Genomic DNA, 27,922 nt, shown 5'->3' on the forward strand with positions numbered 1-27,922 from the left:
ATACTTTTATAATGGAAGTCTATGGGGCAACCGTTATTCACTTGTCCCATTGACTTCCATTGTAAGCATGTTACTGTCAATGTGTTAAAAAGTATTTTCAGTTTGTCAGCCTAAAATGCTGTCAATAGATATTTTAAAGATGTATCATTAACTTTGCATTTAACACAGAATTTTCCTTTAATGCCATAATGTTTTACTCTATATATTTATGAGAATATTACTAACATGGCTCCCTTACTGTGACTGTGGCTCCTAGTTTTCATCATTCTACACTGTTACTGGTCTGGGTTACACAGTGAGAACAGTAACTGATAAGTGGGAAGGGAAAGAGAAATTTAAAACTGGGTCTATTCTGGTAAAATCCACCGCACCGTGCTCTCAATATATGCCAACTCGAGGTACAAAGATCCAAGTAATCTGTGTACCTTTGCTGTAAAGAGCTAAAGGGAGATAATTGCAGAGTCTAGTAAAGGTGAAAAAGGGGTCAGCAGACAATCTGTGCAACCTTCCCTGGGTGGGCTGTGTGTGTGTCTGTGTGTGAATAGAGAGTAGCACCTAGACACACAAACACATATACACACACACACACACACACACACACACACACACACACACACACTCACATCTATTGGTAAACGGAATAACGGCTCTGACCTCGGTAACCAAAGTTGCAATTATTCTCTGTCTGGGAAAAAACAATGACAACCAAGGATTCTAACTTCAGATTAGGCTTGCATTTTGCCCAAAGGTCAAAGGTCAAGCATCCCTTTGTCTCTCGCCACTGTGTGCTTTTAACACATCAAGTAAAGAGAGAGGAAGCAATCAACGAAGCAGAACAAGGGAAAGGAATATGGGTGATGCTATTACACTACCTCTCTGTCCCTCAGTCACATTGTCACACTGTGGCCCACAAAAGACATGAAGATATAAGACACACAGGCAGAAAGCAGTGCAATGCAGCTGCTGGACAACAATGGAGTGGAATGTTGTGTGTCTCTAAAGGACATCTGGGGACGGACTGAGGTATGGAGTGGTTTTGTGATGGAAGCAGTGATTGTTATCACACCATGTTTAACCATCTGACATTCTGCATGATCTGTTTTTTAGTACAGTCTTTAAGGTGATAGTTCACCCAAAAATGAAAATTCTGTCATCATGTTGTGACCAGGGGTTGTCAAGCTCTAAAAAATACAAAAAGCATCATAAAGCACAATAAAAGTAGTCCATATGACTCATGAGCCATATTCCAAGTGTTCTGAAGCCATACATTAGCTTTTTGACTGATATTTAAGTCGTTATTCACTAAACTCTTGCCCTCCACCATAGCTCTCAAATCTCATTTGCGTTTCCACATACTCAAATGTTGCTGCGTGGCGACACCAAATGGCAATGGATCTCATGTGTTTCGTAATCGAATGTGACACGCCAAGTTTGAATATGTGGAAGTGCAAAGAGATTCAGTGATGAAAGTTTAAAAAAATATGGAATCGATTATGAAAAAGAGCAGCATGAACATTCCTTAAAAAACTTGTGTTCCACAGAAGACTGTGTTCGTGTAAAACTAATCTGAGTTTGAATGTATGTCATTGATTTATCTTAACCAGTGACACTGGTACTGTTACTGCTTTGTTTGGCAAGACTGTTTGCACTGATGTTTTTTTTTTTTACATTTTTTAGAATGTTTGAGAAGACGCAGTCTTTTGTCAAAGAGTCAAATGCAAGTGACCTACGAGTCAACTGAATGGATAGAAAGCTGAGAAGACATTTGTGAAGTCAACTTTAGAAAGGAAAGTGGAACTGTGTATATAGTCGGGGAACTCGAATAGAAAGGAAGGCTACAGGTTAATCTGCTCTACTTAGCCTCTGTACACAAACTACTAGTGCAGGATTAACTCTGTTAACCCAACACGCATTCATCACTCATGTTAGTAAAATGTCAACCGATCCAGTACCACTTGATATGGGGGTTTTGCACCCCGTGAATGATCCTACCTCTGTTTATATTCACAATCTCTGAAATTATGCTAAGATTGTTGTGGGATGTTGCAAAGTCACAGAGCGCGTTTACTTGCAAGTTGTTACATCGATTAGGCTTAATAAGCCGACAACGTGTGGTAAACTCAATAAACGGTTTATTGTGTTAGGTCATAAATGGCCTAAGAATAAACCGGTCACCACGGGTAGAGTTTTACAGATTACCCTGATTTCGCGTATGGCATGTTAACACTTTTACCAGCATTCTTATCGGCTTATCCAATGTGTGCATGTGTTGTGCTCATGCCTCTGCACGGGTTGACGTCAAAAGCAGAGAATAGCACGATTATTTCGAATGTCATGTCAACTCGGATTTCTTTCTTTGTCGAATTTTATAAAAAAGCTGATTTTTGGAAGTAATCAGCGTATTGGTGTGCATGTAAATGGGCTCACTATTAGGTGATGTGCAGCTTGTTGAGGAAAGTTGTTGTATTACTTTTCTAAATGGAATTATGATTTTTATTATCTCATGAAATTTGTGACTATGGCAACATTTATGCCAAATTATATGACATGGTTCCTTACACGTATCTCAACAGTTCCGAGGTGAAACTTCCCCTGTGTGGCGCTAAGAGCAATTTAAATTTTCTCCTTAAAAGATGAGGTCTTGAATGTTAATGCTGTACTGAGTTTTAAATCAACAAAACCTACCACCCTACCCTAAACCTTAAATCTAACCATAAAAGCAAATGTTAGATGAAAAGCACAATTGCAGAAGCAACCATGTTAATCTGTGGTACTTCTATGACACTTTTGGAGCACAGAAATTACAACCAAGCAGGTGTAAAAGTTTAAAAATGACTAGGCCTACTAATGGTACAGACTTGAGGGTCCAACTTCAAACCAAACTCTATTAAACATTTCTGAGGATCGAGATGGCACTTGTACAGACCAAAAGGCCTAGCTGTTAGTTGACCATCCTAATCTCCACAAAGCGATTCAGAAAAGACAGAGAAGGTGCTCCTTTGTGAGATTGTACAGGTCACCACCGACCCAACAGCTTTGCACTGTCTATGAAGGGATAAAGCGATGTGGAGATGTGCAGATGTTTGAAAAAGGTAGCGCTCAGGAACATCTGGCTTTGGTTGAGGCTACAGCAGCGCTTCACATACTGGGTTTAGTTATACTGAACGTGGATTAGGCTACTTAGCAGAGGACTCTGAGTCAATGCTTAGACAGGTCTGACCCCAGCTCATATGTTTTGACGGAATGATAATCAGACCTCTGGACTTCTTTTACACATTAGAGGGAGAGTTGATATGACAGGGGCTGCAGTGTTCTTTTACAGTCGTTCGGTGGACAAAATGTGAAACAGATGAGGGGAGTCTACAGTGAAGCTTTTTCTACCCCTTAATTAAAAGTGCCTGTCATGGACGTTTGGAGAGAGTTAAGACTCCTGGATCATTGTGGCATTTGCACATCAAAAGGAAATTACAGTGGACACATGGTTACCCATTAGCAGAAGAGTTTTATACAAAGATCACAGGCTTTCATTTAGAGGTAATGACCTACAGATTGTCTATCTCTAAACGTCCTTTCGCTTGTCACAACAAGGCCCAATCACAGTGCCAGGTGAAAAAGCAGGTTAACCAACTCAAAGTCTTTTCATCCAATAGTAAGTGAACAACACAGAGGGCCTGTAATGTGATGTCATGGCTGGTGAGCAAAGTTACACAGCTTTGTAATAGCAATTCTTAGAACATTCTCAACACTGACTCCTTGAACTCTAAACTATATTTATAACAGCACAGGTCAAGGTAGTGGGTTGTCCTTATAGGATTTGGCCAAAAGCCAGACTCTGAAACTTAAATGTTGCTTTAGATTCTAAAAGAAAGAATGAAGACCTGACCTATAATGAGATGTGCCGTCGAACAACAAATATAAGGACCAGTAGGTCCTACAGCACGAAACACCCAGTGGAGTGTAGTACGATTCCCGAATGAATGACTCTTACCAGTCGGTTCTTTTGAATCTACATCGCGAAACAGTACAGTACAACCAGTGTAGTCCGATTTCCGAAAGCACGACTCTTATGAAATGGCTCTTTTGAATCTACTGCGCAAATTACCCAGCGCGACCAGTGTAGTATGATTTCCAAATGAATGAGTCTTATGAACCAGTTCTTTTGAATCTACATTGTGAAACATACAGTGCAACTAGTGTAGACCAATTATTGGATTGAATTTATGCCTCTAAAAAGCCTTTGAAAAGTCATTATCAAGTCTGTGTAATCACATCTTTTGGTTCAGTAGTTCGTATGTTAATATAATCTTGTGTTGAAGCAGTAAACGTATTTGGCTTGCTGTCCGTATACTGGAGGGCTCGGAGCTCGAGACTCGACTCGAGTCCTGATTTCCCCCCGGACTTTACTTATTTAGATAATGAATCTAGAGAATGTAGAGATGGGGTGGAGGTGGGATGTCAGGAGGGTTGTCACAGGAAGCAGGTAAGCAGCGGCTTATATACCCCTGCTCGTGGGCTGTGATTTGTCAGATTAAAATTAACATGCACCTCCCGAACCTCTGTTAATTAACTCCATAAGAATTTGATTTGTTATATCTGCTCTGTTGAAATCTGAAATTATCACATCATTTGACAACAGACAGATAAAGGCAGTAAATTCAATAAAAAAAAATCCCTTTCTCATTTACAAATATTTCTTCCTTAAAAGTAAGAATCATTAATGGAACCTCTAAGTAACTGGAATTGTGAAGAGGAACTGAAATAATTTAATTCCTTATGATTCCCATCCCTAAGGACAGTATCTCACGCAATGTTCTCTGTTGTATACTGCACATTTTGACAGATATATAGTAGGTAATCGGAGTATTTCATGCATAAACTGTGCAAACTGTGCACGATAAATACAGTATACTGTATACTGCAGAAATAGTAAGAGTAGTACATTAGTATGCGATTACGAACATAGACAATGTCGTCCTGGTTACTTTCGTAACCTCCATTCCCTGATGGAGGGAACGAGATGTTGTGTCGATGTAGTGACACTAGGGGTCACTCTTGGGAGCCCTAAACACCTCTGATCTTTGAAAAAAGGCCAGTGGGAACTGGCGAGTGGAATTTGCACGCCACTCCCCCGGACATACGGGTATAAAAGGAGCTGGTATGCAACCACTCATTCAGGTTTTGTGCTGAGGAGCCGAGACAAGGTCCCGGCCGTTTCAGCGGGTAGTTCAGCATTGTGACAAGAGGGACACAACGTCTCATTCCCTCCATCAGGGAACGGAGGTTACGAAAGTAACCAGGACGTTCCCTATCTGTCACTCACTCAACGTTGTGTCGATGTAGTGACACTAGGGGTCCCTATACAAAATGCCACGACTACTGAACTGTATTACGTGGACTAGCGGTGCAAGACGTGCAGACCTCTGTGTGCCTCGTAGCCATCGCACCAGGCCGTCACGTAACCTCCCCCAACACTCTTATGAGCGTCGAACGGTCCTTCGGGAACAAGTCGACTGCCCAACAAATAGGGACAGGCTAGCCCAGCCGTGGCCTCTTTTCCTCTTATTTCTCCCCAAAAAGAGTGGAATTTGTTAACTGACTGGGGGCCATAAATGTCTACATCGGGGGGTGTCACTCCCAAGGGAAAAACACTGCGGAGACCACACCACCCAGAGAAGGGAGGGGGGGGGCCTCTGCCCAAGGAAGATGCAGTTTACCGACAGGGAAACGATTTAGCGGAAGATATATCACATGGGGCCACCTATGGGGAACCAGTGCATGTGGAGCACCTACCCCAGTATGGGGCTTAGTTAGCACATGTACTGGGCTGGCAGCGAGTTTCTCCGCAAACTCGTCTGCCACAGGGCTAAGGAGGAAAATCATCCAGGGATCACAACTTGTGAACACGAATGGGAGTCAAAGGCGCATGTCTTCACCTCATGGGAGGGGAAAGGTGCTATATGCAAGCGGTACACCTGGCCAGCTGTCCTGGATCTTACCTGTTCAGACCTGACAACACACGGGACGAAACTGGCTCAACCCGGAGATTATAGAACCTCACAAAGGTGTTGGGTGTCACCCAGCCTGCTGCTCTGCAGATGTCTGCCAAAGAGGCACCACTGGTCAGGGCCCAGGAGGCCGCTACACTCCAAGTAGAGTGGGCTCATAGCGCCACGGGGGGCGGCAATTCCTGAGCGTGATATGCCATCACGATGGCGTCAATGACCCAGTGGGCAATCCTCTGTTTGGAGACAGCGCTTCCTTTCCGCTGTCCACCAAAGCAGACAAAGAGCTGCTCGGAGCTTCTAAAGCTCTGCGTGCGATCCAAATAGATGTGTAAAGCACGCACCGGACACAGCAACCCTAAAGCTGGGTCTGCCTCCTCCTGGGGCAGCGCTTGCAGGTTCACCACCTGATCCCTAAACGGGGTCGTGGGAACCTTGGGCACATAGTGTGGTTGGGGTCTCAGGATCACGTGAGAGTAGCCCGGACCGAACTCCAGGCACGTTTCGCTGACAGAGAACGCCTGCAGGTCCCCTACCCTCTTGATGGAAGTGAGTGCAGTCAGGATGGCAGTATTCAAAGAGAGTGCCTTAAGCTCAGCTGACTCCAGGGGCTTGAAGGGGGCTCCCTGTAGACCCCGAAGGACTACAGAGAGGTCCCATGAGGGGATGAGACGCGGTCTGTAGGGATTGAATGGGCGGTAGGCCACTTAGGTCTTCCATGTCCCATCCAAGGGCCAGACTTGGAGATTCCAGAGGTCTGGTCGCGGGTACCAGATGGTAAGAAAGAAGGTCCTTCCTAAAGGGAATTTGCCGGGGGGCGGGGGGGGGGATGCGTGAGGTCTGAGAACCATGTCTGGGTGGGCCAGTAGGGTGCTATTAAGATGACCTGCTCCTCATCCTCCCTGACCTTGCACAGGGTCTGTGCAAGTAGGCTCACTGGGGGGAAATGCGTATTTGCGTAGTCCAGGGGGCCAGCTATGTGCCATTGCGTCTATACCTAGGGGTGCCTCGGTCAAGGCGTACGCCGTCATCGAGACTGAGTCCAACTCCAAGCCGAGAAAAGGGATGCTCTGAACCGAGGAGAGCTTGCCCTTTTCCAGTTGACCTGAAGCCCTAGACGGCTGAGGTGCCTGAGCACCAGGTCCCTGTGTTCGCACACTAACTCTCGAGAGTGAGCTAGGATCAGCCAGTCGTCGAGGTAGTTGAGTATGTGGATGCCCACTTCCCTTAGTGGGGCAAGGGCTGCCTCTGCGACCTTCGTGAAGACGTGAGGGGACAAGGACAGGCCGAAGTGGAGGACCTTGTACTAGTACTTCCGGCCCTCGAAAGCAAACCGCAGGAAGGGTCTGTGTCGAGGTAAAACTGAGACATGAAATTACGCGTCCTTCAGCTCTACCGCCGCGAACCAATCTTGATGCCGGACGCTCACTAAAATGCGTTTTTGCATCAGCATCTTGAACGGGAGTCTGTGCAAGGCCCAGCTCAGAACTCGCAGGTCTAAGATTGGCTGCAACCCACTGCCTTTCTTCGGTACGATGAAGTAAGGGCTGTAAAACCCTTTCTTCATCTCGGCTGGAGGGACAGGCTCTATCGCGCCCTTGTGCAGAAGGGTCCCGATCTCCACACGCAAGGTAGCGGTGTTCTCACCCTTCACCGAGGTGAAACGGACGCCGCTGAACCTGGGCGGGCGCATGGCGAACTGAATCACGTAGCCGAGTCAGACGGTCCAGGTCAGCCATCGTGACGGGTTGGAAAGCGCAAGCCACGCGTCCAAACTCCGGGCAAGGGGGACCAAGGGGATAATCACGTCGGACGTACTGGCGGGTGGGGCCTCACGGCAGGGCAGAGCATGAGGTGCCACAACGCGGGGGCTCGAGCCCCGTGGCCATGCTGAGTCCAGGGACATCGAAGCACTTACCTGGCTCCTGATACCCACCATAAGATTGGTTGAGGAGGGGGGAGGAGGAACATCGTCCCCGCAGTCCGTCGGAGCCAACCCGGTGTGACCGTGTTTGTGCCACAGCTGGGCGCGCAGGGGCGGGGGTCCGCCGCTGGAGCACCAAACCTGCGAAAATGGGATGCCGCGAGCGCCTTATCCACCGCGAGCGCCTTATCCACCTGGGGGATCACCGAATACCCCTTGGCCACCCCACCATCGAGGGTAGTGAGAGCAGGAAAGCTGAAAGATCAGGATCGGGCAATAGAAGGTGCACGATCTTGTCAGCTCCTCCTGCACTTCCGGGAAGAAAGGGACAGGGGTGGGGCGTGGCCGTGAGCGGCACTCTGGGCCCAAGAACCAATCATCAAGCCGCGAGGGTTCAGGGGAGAGTGGAGGGTTCCACTCCAGCCCGACGCTCACGGCTGCCCGGGAAAGCATGTCCATCAGCTCTGCATCGGCCTGAGACTGGGCGACCACACCCGAAGGAGGGAGCCCAGCCAACGTGTCCGCATCAGAGTGGACGAACCCGCTCTCCGATGTTGCACTCGATAATTCATCATCTTCCCGGGCTCCGAATAAGAGGTCGAACTCACCGAACTCACCGTGAGACGAGCCGGCGGTCTCATCCGAGAGCCCAACCGTGGCAAGTGAGCATGCTGGGGAATGGGAGGTCCGTGGGGGTTTACCCAGCGGAGGTGCTCCCATTGAGGTTCCCAAATCGCCCCCAGTGCTAACCGGCACGGCCTTTCTTACGAATGCAAGCCATGACCGCAACGTTGTCATGGTCATGTTCTCGCAATGAGGACAAGACCCATCCACGAACGATGTCTCCACGTGGGCAGCACCCAGACACGTAAGACAGCGATCGTGGCCATCAGAAGCGGAGAGATAATGACCGCAACCAGGAATAACACACAAACGGAAAATCATCTTTAAAAAGACGCTCCGTGTGTGCCGCTCTTTTAGAATGAAAATATACTCTTTTTAGAATATACTCTTTTTGTTATTCTGCCGAAGCGCCCAGGGGCGTTCTCTGCACTCCACGGGTGCAGAGGGGGAGAAGCCGCTGAAATACGGCATAAAATCCAGCAGGTGAGGTGAATGAACTCGCGGATGAATTCAGCTTCAGTGAATAGAACCGCTCGGCTCCGAAGTGAAAATCTGAATGAGTGGTTGCATACCAGCTCCTTTTATGTCCGGGGGAGTGGCATGCAAATTCCACTCGCCAATTCCCATTGGCCTTTTTTCAAAGATCAGAGGTGTTTAGGGCTCCCAAGAGTGACCCCTAGTGTCACTACATCGACACAACGTCGAGAGAGTGACAGATAGGGAACTACCAGGTCACCCAAGAATTATAAATTTGTCACAATTTTTTGCCCACCAAAGCCATCTTTAAAAAAAAAAAAAAAAACACTGTCAAAAGAAACCTTAAAAAGCTACATTATAATTTAAGCACACTATTCTAATGTCATCCTTTGATCATTATACAAACCTTCAAGATGTTAGCATGAATTAAATGCCACAAAGGTAAAACGGAACTTTATGGTCAATAAAAATCAGCTAAATGTTCATTGATTGTGAAACCCTCAGTCCTCTAGAGGAAACCCAAAACCCGTCCTGTTCTGCTGAGCCAGTCTAGTGTCTGGATCCAGGAGGAAAAGGAAATATGTTATGACAAGAACAGGGTGGAAAAGGAAGTGTTTTTGCATTGAATTAAACAGGGGGAGGGGTTTTAAGAATGCACATATACAAACTCAATTTAGCTACCAACATATAAGGATCCATACACACACAAAGTTACACACACACACACACTTATACGCTGTGCTGGACGGATTACTTGTGAATTGTAATTATAATCAGGTACTGATTACAAATTACAAGACAAAAAAAAAAATGCAATCAGTAACGTAATCTCATAGATTACATTTTTGGGGTAATCTAATCTGATTTCTTTTGGATCACTTTCAACCTGATTCTGTTTTATTTTATGTCACATGCATTTGAGTAGGATAATCATTTAAACATAAAAGTACAAAGCAGAAGAAAAATGTATTCCATTTTTTGAACTATTGTGTATCCTGTGGACAGGACCCTTGGAGATGGTATCCACTAGGTCCTTTGAAGCAATTAAGTTCAGCGTGTGAGCAGCACACCATTGCTAATAAATAATAAAAATAAATTTTAAAACTAATTCTAAACTACTTCATATTAAGTGCATAAAACAACAGAAACATTACATGAACAAACAGTAATTACCATAAAATCAACAACAATGACATTACTAGGTCAAAGCTAACAGCTCAAAATTCTGACACGCTTACTTTTAACCCTAACTACTTAGTAATAGTCCATCACCTATTCCATGAGGTGCATATCTTACTGTTGTAACGTAAAAGGAGCACATGCTCAAAATGTTCATCTGTCAGACTATTGTGCTTCAGGGTAAGAAATTATAATATGATGATATTGATATGAAAATGATCAATACTTTTATCAATATTTTTTTAATTGTAATTTTTTTTACATTTTTCTCCCCAATTTGGAATGCCCAATTCCCAATGCGCTCTAAGTCCTCGTGGTGGCGTAGTGACTCACCTCAATCCAGGTGGCGGAGGACGAATCTCAGTTGCCTCTGTGTCTGAGACGTCAATCCAAGTATCTTATCACGTGGCTTGTTGAGCACGTTACTGCGAAGACGTGGCACATGTGGAGGCTTCACGCTATTCTCCGCAGTATCCACGCACAACTCACCACGTGCCCCACCGAGTGCGAGAACCACACATTATAGCGACCACGAGGAAGTTACCCCATGTGACTCTACCCTCCCTCCCTAGCAACTGGGACAATTTGGTAGCTTAGGAGACCTGGCTGGAGTCACTCAGCACACCCTGGATTCGAACTCGTGACTCCAGGGGTGGTAGTCAGCATTTTTACTCGCTGAGCTACCCAGACCCCTTGATCAATAAATTATTAACAATTTATTGCCAGTGCCTTATTAATATGCAATCATGTTATCTATAAAAAAGTAACTGTAGTCTGATTACAAGTATTTAAAAATGTAATTTAATCCAATTACAAGTACTTGATTTTTGTAATCTGATTACTTAATCCATATTACATGTAATCCGTTACTACCCAGCACTGCATATGCACATGCATAAAGAAAGTCAGCCGCACACAAACTCACATGTCCATACAACTGCAGACTAATTATTTTATGTTTAACTGACTTAAAGGGATAGTTCAACCAAAAATGAAAATGTTGTCATCATTTACTCATCCTCATGTTGTTCATGTATAACTGTCTTGCCTTCATAGAATGCAAAAGAAGATGCTATGGGCAGAATAGCCTCAGTCACCATTAACTTTCATTGCATCTTTTTTTACTGTACATTAAATAAAGTGAATGGTGACTGAGGCTATCATAACATCTCCTTTTGTGTTCCACAAAACAAGTCATTCTGGGTTAGAACAATATGAGGGTTGATAAATGGTTTTATTTATATTTTTATTTTTGGGTGTACTTTCTCTTTAAGCATATTTGAATTGCCAGCTATTTTCTTAACTTCCGGTGTGGATTTTTTTTTTCTTACAAGGGTACAAAGGCACTATTTTCTAAAGCATGTCCATTTTTTAATGTTCAACAGAAACCCTAACGTACAATAAAGGCCTTTTAGTAATATGAATCATATGTTACTTATCAACATAATGGCCAGCAGCTCCCTCTAATACTGGTTGAGTATCTCTGTCCATCTTATCTTCAAAAATACACTGATAAAAATAAAGAGCAGATTTCAAGAATCTAAACAACAATCTTGATAGGTCAAGAGCACATGGAAAACATGCTTTCAATTACAGCTTGCAAACTGTCTCCAGGAGGACATTAGTAAGGAAGTGTACAGAGGATTTTAAAGAAGTACTTAGACATCTTAAACTTAAATATCTGGAATTAAACATCTAAGCAAAGAAAATAATCTTGTTTTAAATAGATAAAACTTGAAGTATGGAACTTGTGCAATACTTATGGGACAGATACCACCCTCCGTTTCAGATAACATATTGATTGAGAGACTAAAATGCCACTGTTTTTCTACAGTAAGAATGCAGTGTGCTGGGAAATGAACACTTTTATTTAGTTACATTAGCTACTTGTTACTGGGTTACTTCAGAAAATTCAAGAGACCATTTCTATCACTGTTCATTTTAAATTTTCATGGCCTAATATGTGTACAGTCCACATCTAAGAAAATGTTTTAGTTGTGCCAGATTAATTGCAGTTCAAGCAATTCAATGCAAAAAGGACACTCTCTTGTTATTTAAAAAGAAACATGTTTATTTTGCGCTTTTAATCCAATTTTGTATAAAACTACATTGCACAGAAAGCAGTATGGTTGGCTGCCATTTCAAACATGTCCAAAAAAATCATTTTATTTTTATAAACTATTCCATTAAAGTTTAAGTGTGCAATTTCTGTGCCACTAGCATAACAAAATAGAATGGACAAAATGTTTCAAACAGGTTTCACAAAACTCTTCCCTGGTCTGCCATTGGTCATCATCTTTAAAGAGGCATAAGCCAGTATGATATATTGTAACTGTAGCATTTTGAATAGCTGACTATAACATTTAGATCTGAAAACACCCGAAATGAAACATTGACCCACAACACAAATATCTTCTCTTCAATGCCACATCATTGCTGGCATTTAAATATGACATCTCTGTGTAGGCCAATCAGCAACATACCTAAACAAAACCATGCTTCCGAAATGATTATAACAAAATGAACTTCAAAGGCAAATACATTACACAATACATATGCAGACACACAAAGTCATGAAAGCACACACACACACACACACACACACACACAGACACACACACAGACACAGCCAGAGCAAAGACAGAAGCTATTTAATATGCTAGACTGACCACAAGGTTCGGCTCACCTAACTAACCTCTAGGTGTTGATTGCTCAGTGGGACCTGATCCTGGATCAGGGAGGCCATTCCCATGAAGATTTAAGTATACACTTGAAAGACGCTCCAACAGGTCGCTTGTAGAGGGTCAAGGGGTCAATTGCCTGGTGGTGCTTAATGGTAGCAAAAAAAAAGTCAGTCATCTTAAATGGGCCACAATGAGGCTTGTGGCCCGCGACTGGAGGAATGTGTGGAATTCTAGGGGTTAAAGTGGTGCCATGAGGTGGCAGACACGGACACGGTGCTCTGGAAGTTGGATACAATGTCACCCCCTCACCATCACTCACCATTAGTCACTGCTCTCTCAACACCTTGTCTCCTTTGTGGGTATTAACTGTTGTTGGTTTATGGGGGGAAAATCTTGATGCGCATCAAAGCGGTGATCCTCTTTAGAGTCAAAAGCTGAATTTTAGAATGTTTTTGCGATGTGATTTTTAGCATCAAAGAGGTTTAGCTAAATTAATATCTAATTAAGGGATAGATCACCCAAAAATGAAAATTCTGTGATCATTTACTTAACATTTTAAACAACATTTACCTTATGTTGTTCGAAACGTTTGACTTTCTTTCCATACAATGAATGTGAATGGTGACTGAGGCTGTCATTCTGCCTGACATCTCCTTTTGCATTCCACAGAAAAAAAAGAAAAGAAAGTCATACAGGTTTGGAACAACATCAGAGTTAGTAAATGATGACAGAATTTTCATTTTTGGGTGAACTGTACATTTAAGGGGACCAATGGACTACTAACTCTCACCATTTACTCAAGTGCAACTTGCTTTGCCAATAAACATGAATTCTGATTCAACTTATTTAAAACTAAAGTAACTGACTATACAATCTATAAACTTCTGCATTGCAAAAGAAAGGAGCTAGATTTAGGGTTTAAGAGGCCTGCATAAAAACAGGCACTCTGGAGGATTACCTAATGTTATTCTCACCTCTATTATTTGAGTGCTTCTTAAAGCTGTTGCAACTGTGAAAACAAATGTCATCATCATGCTGTGAGGGCCAAATATTATCATTCTTTTCCAGAGCAAATGACAAGAATTATTTTTGAGGGTAGTCATTGCATATAAGTGAGCATTTACCCAGATACATTTCTTGTGCAGTCTCCATAGCAGTCTCAAATGTCATTGCAAAAACTATGATTTAAAAACATTTCCTGAACACTCCCCCAGTCTCCCATTGTTTAGGCAAACACATAGTCCCGCCCCAAACTTACCCCACTGGTTGAGCCAATGCTGTGTCAGGCTAGTCATGGTCCTTAAACAAACAATGTTTTGATAGCGGCAGAGCCACAGTGTTTACACTTTTCTGGGCAATCAATATACAAATTACTCACTTATAGGAAGTAATATTGTTTTTTAATTTCATATATTTCATTTAATATTAATATCAATAAAATCACACACTTCACCTTTGACAGTCCTCCTCTGGCATCACAATCTTCCCCTACAGTTCAGAGTCCACGCACTCACCTGCCCTGCCTACACTGCCAACGTGTTATTTCCTCTCTGAGTTTAAACTCATGATCTAACAACATGCCTTTGGTCCAAAGTCAATATTGAGCAAACCTTGTCAATCATTTGATCCACTTCATTGGCATCGAGGCTTGATTGGGCACAATTAGTCCTTAGACACAAATTACATCAATCCGCTCTGGATTTCCATTGAGAGAGGCTGATTATTTGCTTTAACTCGGAACACTGATTTCATTTGCACCCCTCCGTGTCCCCCAGGGGATTAACAAACAGTGGAAAATATGTATGACTGACATAAGATCCTTTGGCATTAGCTAGAGACGTTTTCAAATGCAATTTGCTCAAACCTGAAGGGAGTCCAACCACACAACAATTCTGGCACAGCTAATGCGCTGTTTTGAGATATATTTCAGTTTATCTATGGGCTGTGTAACACAGAAGCACCCATTTTTTAATTTCTGTCTGATACCTCCACATCACACACACCACCTTATGAATTGGTGTGCAAACTGGCATAAATCAAGCTGTAAACGACACCACAATTATTAAAGGAAAAGGTCACCCAAAAATTAAAATTCTGTAATTATTTACTCATCATCATGTTCCAAACCAGTATGCCTTTCGTTCTACCATGGAAAGCGAAAGGGGAAAAAAAAGACTGAAAATGAATAGTGAAAGTGAATAGTGACTCTGGGCTGTCAAGCTCCATAAAGGACAAAAATAAATAAATAAATGAAACACCACAAAACCACAATAATTACAAGTAGTCGATTTGACTTTTGAAGACATATTATCACTTTGTGTGTGAGACGATAAGTCACTATACACTATTTACTTTCATTATATTGCAAAAAGACATGTGAAGATAAAAAACAAAACAAATTGTGTTCCATGGAATAAAGAAAGTCATACAGGTTTGGAGAGACATTAGGGTTAGAGTAAATAATGACAGAATTTATATTTTGGGGTTAATTATACCTTAAAAACATTTTTTTATTTGATTCACACAATAGATAGTAATATAAAATGCAAGTATGTAACCATATTCAAATGTAATAATTTAAGAATCAACTAGGGCTGTGTACTGATACAGATTTTCTGATTCGATTAGATTCAGATTTTGTTTTGATGTCGATTCATATGGGTATATTTCAGTTATAATATTGCTTACATATGAAAGAAATTCTCTCCCAGCTAATGCTGTTAATTAAACAAGGGACCTACTCATTTGGTACATTACATGAAATATTAATTATATTCATATTTAATTTTTTGTCACATTCTAGCTCTTCAAATATGTACAAATCCATGTATTTATCAATAAATATATTATATTTCATATATTTTGTTACATGTTTATTGTTTAATGCATAATTTATACTATCTACAAGTATTTACATTGATTTGTAGAACACGTGCTAAAAATAGGTACTGTCTTTTTAAGAAAACCAGCAGTTCTGAAAAGAGCATCTGTAAATGAGCGCATATTAATGAGCTAACCAGTGGCTAATCACAGACGTTTTTAGTCATTTAGTGATTTACCCACATCGCAGAGAGCTGTGCATATAGCAAAAGATCAATCTTGGTATTTAAGAATCAATATATCGAGATTGTTCAAATAAAGATCGCAATTAATCGGAAAATCTATATTTTCACCCAGACCTAGAATCAATAATTGAAAAACCTATAACGGTCAAAAAATAAATTTTATTATGGGGGTTGGTGCATGCTCCAATAAATGTCTATGGCGGTTCTAACCCTGATAATATGGATGTTATGAGAAACTACAGGTATGTTTTGGCCTTTAAAGTGAGGCAGGCTAAAGAAACTAGGAAAAATACAGGTTAAAGCTAACTAGCGCCCATGCAAACACTCAGATGTTTAATGTTTATGTAGAGGGAATTACTAATAGACCATGGTCCATTAACTGTGTGGATCTATTTCCAGCCACGCATTCAGTGTTACAGAAAGGCCAGCAACATACAGGATGAGTCTCTAAACTCAGACTGTGGCACTTTTTCTGTCAGACAGTGAGACACTTCATTTGCAAAAATTAATCTTCAGCTGTGTTATTTTACAGTTAGGACACAGGGTTATGGTGGAGAGACACAACAGGCTAACTGTGAGTAAATACAAACACGCGTTACATTCACACCCAGTTCTTAAAATGAGGATCTGAATCCCTGTGAACATAAACTTGAAATTTTATCATAAACAGTAGCATGGTAGGGTCATTCAGACAGAATGCATTCCTGCACTAAAAACAAGCTGGACAGCACAACGAACAGAACGCAGGTGTCTCGAGACATGTTTTTAAAATTTGCAGTGCTTTTAAACTTGACACGGAGTCTAAAAAACTCCTGAGACACTGAAAAATTAGCGAGACACTTCGCAATGGTCAAAGATATGCATCTAGTGGAGTTTATATAGAAAAACAACTGAAAACCAAAGCAGACAGTCAAAAGCACACTGGTGTGAACCACTAGACGGGTTGCATTTGAGTTCTTTTAAGTGTTGCCTTCCTCTACAAGGTAAAGGTATTTAATGAACAACAAACATGGAGTTGGTGCACCAGAACCATTTGGTGAAACATTTTTAAGTCATTCACACATCTAATAGAGCCACTCCTTTCCTGAACATTTTAAAACCACCCCTTGGATGCTTCCCGTTTATTAAGTGATGATACTCAGTTGAGAGCGGGAATCAAGGTGATGGCCACGCCCTCTCTGCCTGTATGTGGGCCTGTGTGTAAGTGCACTGACCCAAGGTAACCCGCGGCTGTGTTCTGAACTCTAGAGGGGAGTTAGATCAGAGCTGGTAATCAAAAGCTCAGCTGTAAAAGTCCTAATGAGCCTCAGAGGCAGCGGTAAAGCAAAGTGAAAGTCACCTAATGAGCCGAGAGTAATATCTGCTTGTCCCATAATGCCCAATGTAATACATTTTACAACTGAATTTAGTAAAATCACAACAAGAGGCATGTGTCTGTTCTGTCTGCTACTAGGGCTGCCACTTTCAATGTGGAAAAATACGGTCTTGTTCATGAGACGGTTGCGAACGTCCCTGTTTCGTCCTATTAACATTTTTTCGTCTTTGGTCTCTCAACTGATGTTTTCACAGTATTCAGTTATCTTATGTTGCATGAATGCTTTTAATTGTAGGGATGCATTTTATTTATAAGGTAAAGAGGCTTGTCTCACACTGTACACGTAAGCAGCGATGCAGCGTAAACAGCAGGCTCATTAATAGCATAAATTATAAAATTGTTATTGTGAGTGAACTTTTGAGAACTAGTACAAACTTGATCGTCATAAAATAAAATTGACATCAGGTGGGACAGTAAATTTCATCCAAATGGTCATTAATTTACATCGAAACCAAATCCCAAATTGTAACTATAAACTGCATAAAATATCTGGATTCCTTCAGATTTACTGAATACTAAAAAAGGTGTTTGTATGCTTTTACCTTGTCTCTGTGGTAACGTTGCTCCAATACCAAATTTTTGGATTCAGTGAGATACCAGTCCTGGTACCTAGGTATCGATACTAAATTGCTACTTTAGGCAACAAATAAATAGCCTCAGATTATGAAATTACACAGAATAGGACTTAATTAAAAGAACTGCATAAAGTTTTGCAATTACAAATTCTGTGTTTTATGTTTTTAATAAAAACAGTAATCAAAACAGTGTTTAAACAAATTAATACATAAAAATGTATCAAATTAAAATAAAAAATAAAAATTGCAATTTTGTTTTTGGTCAGTTAAAATGCTGCACAACAGAGCTTCATAGTATAAATGAAAAAAGAAAACATTAACGGAAAAAAAATCTGATTACCTGTGGCACAAGACTGCTATGGCTGAATCACAGCCTGCTGATATTCAGTACACTTGCTTTTGTGATATTTCTTACATATAATAATAATAATAATAATAATAATAATAATAATAATATAATAACAATTACAATAATTATTATTATTATAATGATAATTATAAAAACATTTATTATTAAATTATTTGTAATAGCAGTGTTATTGCTATTACTCTGAAAATTAAATGTTTCTATACAGTAGTAATAATACAGTATTTTTCTGTCATTCACGCATCCAGTTAAACAGAGCATTTATTTTGGCAGAACTTTTATTTTGATGGACCTTTGAGTTCTTCCTGTGTGATTTTGATGGTAGTTTTAATAAGATCTGCATTCCAAAAGAAATGTTGAAATACTCGCAAGCTGAAATTACTGGAGAAGGAATTCATGGAAGTGTTCACAGTTGTTCAAACACTAATGCCGGATTCACACATACTCGTGTTTGGGCTTTCACACTGGCCACGTCTCTTTTCTAGGTTCTTACAGCAACAGCGGGCAGTCACTTGCACTTGTTTATAAGCGTACTTGGTCATGATTGATTAATATATCAAAGCCTCTTTCAAGGCAAGTCAGTCCACTCTGCGGTCATCTTTGGAACGCCCTCGGGCAGGTTGGGCAACTATTTTCTTGTAATACAAGCGACATAAAAGTACAGCTCCTATCTACTTGAATGGGGAAAGACTGAAATTTCCGAAATGGTTGGCAGTGATTACGATCAAAGAACATATTAAAAGACAGCAGTAAAATCTGACAACAATAGTATCATAAATTGTGCTGCTTTACCTTAGATTACGCTAAAAAAAAAAAACTTTTTTCATGCTGGATCAGCTAATGCGCATGCATGCGTGTTCTTGAGTTGATTGACAGGCGAAGTCTATATCTAAAAGATAACTGGCTAGTTTACATGTAAGGTGGGCGTTCCAATTTCTCACATTCATTTTAATACTAAGCTATCTCTGTGTGAAGGGTCTAATCTGTTAACATGGGCGCCGAAACTAAAATGTGCTGCTCACGCCTCGCTCACGCCCCGCTCATGGAGGATATGTGAAACTGGCGTAAAGATACCGCATTGAGCATCACGAGCGATCTGTGTGTGTGAAGTATGACAGAGAGCACAGCGGCACCTCTCATTCATGAAGTGTGCAGCGCATGTAGACTATGTACTATTTAATTAAATGACATCATTCTGCTGTTCAATTATCAAACTTAGCCATATCTTAATTTGAATTTGATTAACTGTCAAATTGTCATAGATTTAATCATAAAAACGTCAAATCCTTTAAAATTTTGCTAATAGCACTATACTGGAGTCTGGTACCGAAATTAGCAACATGATTCTATTGTTCCGTTTTAAAATTTTTGGTATCGTGAAATGTCCTTAATACTGGTATTCCGCACAATCATACTCTGCGGCAGGGCCATAGCTAGTGGGGTGAAAGGTGGTAACGATTCTATGGGCCCAAAGGTCCAGGGGGCCCCACAACAAATTCTAAACTGTATTTTTATAGGAAAGGGACCCAGAGCAATATACAGTCAGGGGGCCCAGATTACCTTGCTATGGCCCTGCTCTGCAGTGTCACTTGCATAAAGTCTAAAAAAATATTTTTTTTGTCAAAAGATAACGTCAAAGGGTAAGTAGTTCAATCCATTTTTTATGTTGCTTAATAAAAGCCTAGATTGCAAAAAATAATGTTGATGAATAAGTTTATATTTCTTTTCAACATGCTGATGCTACAAAAAAAAAAAAAAAAAAAAAAAACAGGCCGAAATGCTTTGGTTACACATACGCACTGCTTACGCTCTCCATGTGACTGCTATAACCTGTTAATATGGGCACCCAACTTAATATGCGCCACTTAAGCATGTGGTATAAGACAGGTCAAAATCATGTTTTTTACATGCAAACTCATATAATGCATGCAAATTAGTCAAAAATATTAACTTAAAATCAACACTAGGGCCAACATTGTTCTAGATACCTGTATCTTCACCACAGACTCCAGAATGTTCTTTGCTCTAGAGCAGTAGCTCTCAACCCCATTCCTGGAGGTCCCCCAACACTGCACATTTTGTATATCTCCCTTTTCTGACACACCCAGTTCAGGTGTTGAACTGAGTCTCCTCTAATGAGCTGATGAGTTGAATCAGGTGTGTTTGATTAGGAAGATATCCTAAATGTGTAGTGTTAGGGGGCTTCCAGGAACAGGGTTGAGAACCACTTCTCTAGAGAACTGGATCCATGTGTATGTGCCACCCTTCTCCCAGAATGGTGTCCCCTCCTCCTGGGGCGGCCAGTGATTTCAACTATTCTTTTATTTTGTGCTTAACCTCCTCTGCGACAATAAAGCCCTGTTTGCCTCTTCACAAGCCACAGTGTTGAACCTGACAGCACTTCAAAGTACCACACTGGGGACAGTGATTAGATGCTACAGAGTGCTTCTTTTCACTGGGCATTAATTGTCATGGCTGTGTTTCACCGGGCAAAGCGTTAAAATAACTAAACAACTCTCTGTAAGGTACATGTCTTCGGATTTATATATATATATAGTAGACTGCCACTTGTAAGATAGACCACACGTTTACCACACATTCATGGTACAGAGACACATGCATGGGATGGGCGCCCCCTAGCGATGAAATTACTTTAACGACTTTTACCACTTCAATGTCTGAAGGAAATTTCAAGAGTTTAAGCCGCAATACATCATCAAAAGGAAATGATGGAGCTCCACAAATAACTTGGTGAAAGTGAAGGACATTTTGAAACCTCACCTGTGTAACATGAACATTTCGATAAGCTGTGTTTGAAGCTTCTCTCTCATGTCCATGCTATTAGGCGTCCAAATTATGATTGAGATAAATGTCTGTTATAAAGGTATGCTATTATGACAGATTAACTCCAGTAGAGGACAGTAAAGCATCACGAGAAAAACTTCCGCTCAGCACACAGAACTGATTTTCAGAATTAATGTTTTTAATCAGGTTCTTTTTGTTTATAACAAGAAAATGTACAGCTAATCTTAGTTTATATTTTTAGTGGAGACTGGGGCTAGCTGTCTAGTCTATAATTGGAAAGGTTGTGAAATAGCTTAAAGTCTTGGCAACAAAAAAGGAACTGAACATTTCCATGGTTATTGTGAAGAATGTTTATTTTTATGTTGTTATTGCATCCTTTTCTTTCTACTTTTATGTAGTCCTACATGATGGAGCTCTGACAGATTGACTGATATTTTTGTGGAGATACAAATCTCACTGAAGTTCATAAAGGTAGCTGTGAAATCACAGTGGCTCTGTTTACACCTGTTACGCTCAAACTCACTGATCTATTAAATTAACTGGTCTGAAGCTAGTTTTGGAGGTATAGGCCTACAATTTCTCTGCCTTTCTACTCAGTGTGAAGCATGTGAGATTTTATCTTTGCATGACATTAAACAGTTCACACATTCGTAGAATACATGGGGGATGCAGAGGACGTGTCCCCCTCACTTTCAATAAAGCCAAAGTTCACCCCCGCACTTTTTCCACAGGGCAGATATGTTTACACTGTGTTTTCATACAGCAAATATCTAAATGTGTAAATGCTAAAGTTAAAATTCACTGGTCAATCATGTAATTAATTTTCTGAAAAATGTAATCGATTGACAGCACTAAAAATATATTCCTTATATATTTCTGTTCGTCTTGCGCTAAACAATCTGTCCCCCTCACTTTTGAAATGATTGCTATGCCCCTGCACACATTCATTAAAGGTATAGATTAAACAAGATTTCCTACAGTGTATGTGAAGTATTGCATTAGATAGGCCTATGTCAAATATCACAGGAAAAATATACATAATGTCTCATGAAAATTAACCATGTAAAAGCAGTAGATGTAAAACTGATTTTCTGATATCTAGTTTGAGTATTTAGATTAAATAAAAAATAGGCAGAGTGTGTGTGTGTGTGTGTGTGTGTGTGTGTGTGTGTGTGTGTGTGTACATGTTTATACTACATTGTGGAGACCTACATTGTTCTACCCCACAAGAATAGTAAAACCTGAGATCACCTACTCTGTGGGGCCCAGCCAGCGGTCCCCATGAGGGAAATGGCTTATTAAACATACTAAACGATGTTTTTTTTAAAAGGCAAAAAGGTTTCTGTGAGGGTTAGGTTTAGGGGTAGGGTTAGTGTTAGTGTTAAGGGATAGAAATTATCGTTAGATCTGTATAAAATGAGTGTGTGTTCTTGCTAAATCCTTTTTTTTTTTTTTTTTTTTTTTTTTTCAGCACTGCATGCAGCTCTCAGCTGCATCAGATGATTCTCAGTAGTCTAAACAAGGGAAGCTTTTGTACAGCACTTTTTCACTGTGTGACCAGGGCTTTGCCACTGATCTCATGGTGACAGTAATAATCTCCTGCATCTTCAGGCTGAACATCACTGATAGACAAAGTGAAATCAAGACCATTTCCCCAAGAGTGAAAACTGCCTCCACCACTCATTCGAGACGGAGCATTTGAAGGCCTCATTGTTGGGTAATATACACTATATGGCCAAAAATATGTCGACACCCCCTTCTAATTAAAGAGTTTGGTTACTCCATTAATACCAGTGAAGATAAATCATAATTCTACTCCAAACAATGGCATTCTAGGGCATTTGGTGCTTCCAACTTTATGGCAACAGTTTGGGGAGAACCCTTTTCTACTCCAGCATGAAAATACCCCTGTGCACAAAGTAAAGTCCATAAAGAAATGGTTTACTGTGTCTGATGTGGAAAAAATTGACTGGCCTGCACTACGCCCAGACCTGAACCCCACTGAACACCTTTGGGGTGAATTGGAACGCCAACTGAAAGCCAGGCCCCATCGCCCAACATCAGTGCCGGACCTCAGTGATGCACTTGTGTCTGAATGGGAACAAATCCCTGCAGCCATGTCACTACATACAGTATAGTGGAAAGCCTTCCCAGAAGAGTGGAAGTTGTTATTGCACCAAAGGGGGAAATTGATGCCTATGGTTTTGAAATTGAAGGTTCATCAAGCACATATGTTGTCCACAGACTTTTGGCCACATAGTGTATTAGTAGTTTAGGAGAATCCTCTGTCTTCTGAAGAAACCAGGAGATGTAGTAGTCTTTGGATACTGAGCCGCCTGGCCTTCTATAAACTACATGGTTGGCCTTACAATAAATAGAGACTGTTTGACTAAGCTGAACTGATTTAACCTCAGGTTGAGTCAAAACAACCTGCCCCATAGAGCCTGTGAAAAGAATGAAAACTCTGAATTACACTAATTATTACTGCATGAAAAAAAAGAAGAAAAGAAGAAGAATAAGATGATATTATAGTTTTGATTTGTAGAAAAAATTACCTTGGATGCATTAAATTGCCCAGATGAAGAGAATCATACTGTATTTGTTTCAGGTTCTGTTTTAGCGAGAGCAGTTGTTGGCTATTGTTAAAGGGTTCACAGAACTATAAACAGTACGAGAGTGCTGAAGCATGACCTTCCACTGCAAAGCAGTGGAAAAAAACAAACTGAACACAACATACGAAATATCTTCTTACACATATTGATGATTTGTGTAACATAGAAAGGAACATGTTTTATAAAAAAAAAAAAAAAATCCATTGGGATGAATATTTTAGTTAATTATCATATAAAATGTATCAAATGTGGTGCTGTAAACCATTAGGAGTTTCATCGTTTAATTAAAAAGTCGTCCGATGCTCTCAAAACAGTCTGGAGGTTTTTGTACAGCAAGTGAATGAGAATGAATCACTGTGGTGGACTTTTGGTGGAGGAACCAAACTGAGTGTTGGAAGTAAGTATAGAATGAAATAAGTTAATGCATTTGAACACTGAGTAAATTTGATTAGGTTTGCATTTTAAATGAATAATGTTATTGTTTTTATTACATGATTTACTGATCTTGCTTTAAGGAATACTGTAAATTATACTATAAAAGCTCATAATATCTAATTTTATAATATAATAATTATGTGAACTAAAAACTGCAGAGACATTCAAAATATATACCTACATGTACATAAAGGTGATTGATGTGCATGTTCAGTATTACTGTTAGTAATAAAATTAAATTCATAATAGTGATAATTCATAATTGTTGCATTCAAAATAATTCATTTATGATATCTACCCATTAATAGGAAGACAAAGAGCAAAGTGGATAGTGTTCGTGTTAATTTTACTGTTAGTGTTAGTGTGCAGGAGGTTTTTAATATAGCCACTGAATGTGTTTGTATCACTGTGGTCCACTTTTGGTGGAGGCACCCGACTCTCAGTTGGAAGTAAGTCGATCTCTCTTTATTTTCAAAATAATACATTAATAGAACAAAACAAAACATTAACAAAAATGAAAAAGAATATGAATGTCTAATAGTTATATATAAAAAGGTCTAAAGTATAGACTAAATCTTTTCAGATCTTCTTTGTGACAGTAGTAGTTCAGTTAATGTAGCACAATTATCTCTCCATCAAACATGTTTAAAACAATTACTTTTAAGTACTGGGTGTTTTAAAACTTCAGGATGGTAGAACATGACTAGCAATGAGTTTATAACGCCGTTTTCTCTTTCAGTGAATTCCATTTGTGTCAGTAAAGACACAAATGTAAACCTTTTTATATTTTAAATTGGATGAAACCAGACAAGAAAATATCTAGGTCATATTTATCTCCCAAAAAAAAAAAAAAAAAAAAAAAAAAAAGATAGAAAGAAATTATGTTTTTCTTAAATAAATTAAATCTGTTGTAGACCATTCATATTTGTTTGCATTGTGACATTATTTTCATCACAATGAAGAATATTTGCTACCCAAATTCTCATTACTGTAATGCAAAAAGGATTCACATATTCTTATGATGTGAAAAAATATGTATTATTGAAATTGTAAAGTGTTTATACATCATGGCATTGTAATGCATTTAATGTATGCTGATTGTAATTTTTAAAAATCTTTTTATTTAATTGTTTTATTCTAGTACAGTAAAACAAGTGCAACATCAAGTTGCATTACGGTAATGAGAATTAGGGGGTAAAATATGATTAATTGTCCTGTCACAAGCAAAACATCTTAATGTTCCTAAATGTAGGATTTGTTTTCTTTATGCAAAATATAATTTCTGATATATTTTTTCATAAATTTGTTTGTGTGAATTACAGATATTTCTTGACAGATTTTGAGATTCACCCAATTGTGTCTGAATATATATTCAGCAAAGTATGTAGTAGCCTACTTAGGTACAGTACATTGATAAATCCTCACTAATACTATCATTTTAAATACTTACAAATACTCTATATAATATGTTTAATAGGCCTACTGAATAAATAGTTAAATCTTATCACAAATGTGCAATTTATCAGCTGGTAAAATATAAATAAAAATTTTGTATGACTTTTTGTTTTTCTTTACAGACTTTGTGAGATTCACCCAAATACGTAAAGTCTGAATGTATTGTCAACAACGATATTAGAAAGCTGAATATAATAATTATAAATCCTGTATATAGTATAATATGTTGAATACTGAATATAGAGATATAAATCTTATCACACTTGTGATTTACAGCTGGTAAATATGTTTTTATGGGCTGTTACACTCAGATCTGCTTGATTAACTGAGATTCTATTAAAGGGAAGTGAAAGAGGCTCTGAATGATTGAAATAACGGTTTATGACTTTTCAAGTGGACTGAAACTTTATAGTTTCCATCTCTCTTTTAATTTCTTTCTCACTGTTTCTTTTCTCCATCCCTTTTCCTCATAGCTGACACCCAACCCACTCTAACGGTCCTGCCACCCTCCAGAGATGAGTTGAAGCAGGGTAAAGCTACAGTCATGTGTGTAGGCAGTAAGGGATTTCCCTCTGACTGGAAGTTGAGCTGGAAGGTGGATGGTGGCAGCAGGAACTCTGGTGTTAATGTGAGTCCTGGTGTGCTGCAGAAAGATGGACTGTACAGCTGGAGCAGCAGTATGACTCTCACTGAGAGTGAGTGGAGCAGTGCAAAAACCATCAGCTGTGAAGCCACTCAGAGCTCCCAGAAACCAGTCACCAAGATCCTGAACACACAAGAGTGTGATGTGGAGTGAAATTACACAAACCTTCACATGCACACCTACAGTATACAGTGTACTCCCACATTAACATACACTGTCACACACTATCCTACATCAGAAAATTGGTCAACAGTTAACCTTTCCTCTCCCTAAGCATGCAGCTTAAACCTTGTTTTATGTAATGCACTGCAGACCTTTTTTGAATTGTTAATTCTGTCATTCATATTGCCAAATAAAAGCATTTTAACTCATTCGCAGTGTTAATTTTTTTATTGTGGTTTCATGAAATATCAGAAACGTTTTATATACAGTATATACACTACCGGTCAAAAGTTTTGAAACACTTACTCATTCTTTATTATAATTTTTTCACATTTTAGAATAATAGTAAAGTCATCAAAACTATGGAATAACATAAATGAAACTATGGGAATTATGTTGTGACTAAACAAAATCCAAAATAAATCAAAACTGTGTCATATTTTAGCTACACAGGGTTGAATCATGACTGTACACTGTTAAAAGTTTTATTTCTAGATGGCCTAACAATTATATATGACTTTTGTTGGCAAGTTAGTTGAAAGAAGTCATATTTTTACTTGAATAAAACCAGTTAATATTATGTTATACTATGTAGACTAATTGTTTATCACAGAGTCATAGACAGAGTTTGCAGTTTTCCTCTACGGGTGTAGGTTTTAAAAATAATTAATGTCTCACATATTTGGAAATGTACTTTTGACATCTGTGAGATTATTAAGACTAAGCAACAAATTATTTGTTTCGACTTGTATTGGAGTGCACGTAGTCCCCAGGGTCTAATAACTTCTCAGCTATAACAGTACATTCGCTGAGCCACCTGACTGAGGGAGGTTTTTGTATGATGGTGTTTCACTGTGTAAACCTGTCACTGTAAGCCCCCATACAGTAATAATCTCCTGCATCGTCAAGCTGGACTCCTCTAATGGTCAGTGTAAAATGGAGTCCAGATTGACTTCCACTGAACCGATCTGAAACTCCAGATTCAAGCCTATTGGCTTTGTAGATCAGGAGTTTAGGAGCTTCTCCGGGTTTCTGCAGATACCAGCTCATGTCATCATCGACTCCACTGGTCCCAGTACAGCTAATAGAGGGAGAATCTCCAACTCTAACAGACAGAGATTCAGACTGGACCTCTTGATGGGACACTGAGAGAGGGTGTAAAAAATATTAGAAATACTTCAGCTTCATGGAAGTTTGCATCATTAAAACAGATGTGAAGATAAAATAATAATAATAATAATAATAATAATAAATGCTAAGCACAAATTCAAAGCTAAAATATCCTTAAATTGTAGAAAATATAAAATATTTAACCTTGAGAAAGTAGACCCAGTGTCCCCAGCATTAGAAAAAGAGACATCATGGTTTTGTGTGTGTGTGTTAAAGTGGCTCTGGCTGAACACAGAGTAATCATCAGTGGAGTTTTAAGAACAGTGTTCAGTTAATATGCAAAACACTCTCCACTCAACAGAGTCTTGAGTCAAAGAAACATTCAGTTGCATCCTGGAAATTTAACATAATAAAACAATGAAACAAGC

At 39.7% G+C, this 27,922-nt stretch overlaps 2 gene segments (V, D, J or C); one reads left to right on the forward strand and one right to left on the reverse strand.

Moving 5' to 3' along the window:
* The first annotated feature begins 3,537 nt into the window (after positions 1-3,537).
* On the forward strand, positions 3,538-26,593 carry LOC127424979 (Ig kappa-b4 chain C region-like). The segment is given in 3 exon segments: positions 3,538-3,649; positions 23,982-24,086; positions 26,053-26,593. Coding segments are annotated over 3 exon segments (540 nt in total).
* Positions 26,594-26,684: 91 nt separating this feature from the next.
* Positions 26,685-27,780, reverse strand: LOC127425068 (Ig kappa chain V region 3368-like). The segment is given in 2 exon segments: positions 26,685-27,529; positions 27,699-27,780. Coding segments are annotated over 2 exon segments (345 nt in total).
* Between the last annotated feature and the right edge of the window lie 142 nt (positions 27,781-27,922).

This window comes from Myxocyprinus asiaticus, chromosome 34 (assembly GCF_019703515.2).
Source record: "Myxocyprinus asiaticus isolate MX2 ecotype Aquarium Trade chromosome 34, UBuf_Myxa_2, whole genome shotgun sequence".
Taxonomy (NCBI): domain Eukaryota; kingdom Metazoa; phylum Chordata; class Actinopteri; order Cypriniformes; family Catostomidae; genus Myxocyprinus; species Myxocyprinus asiaticus.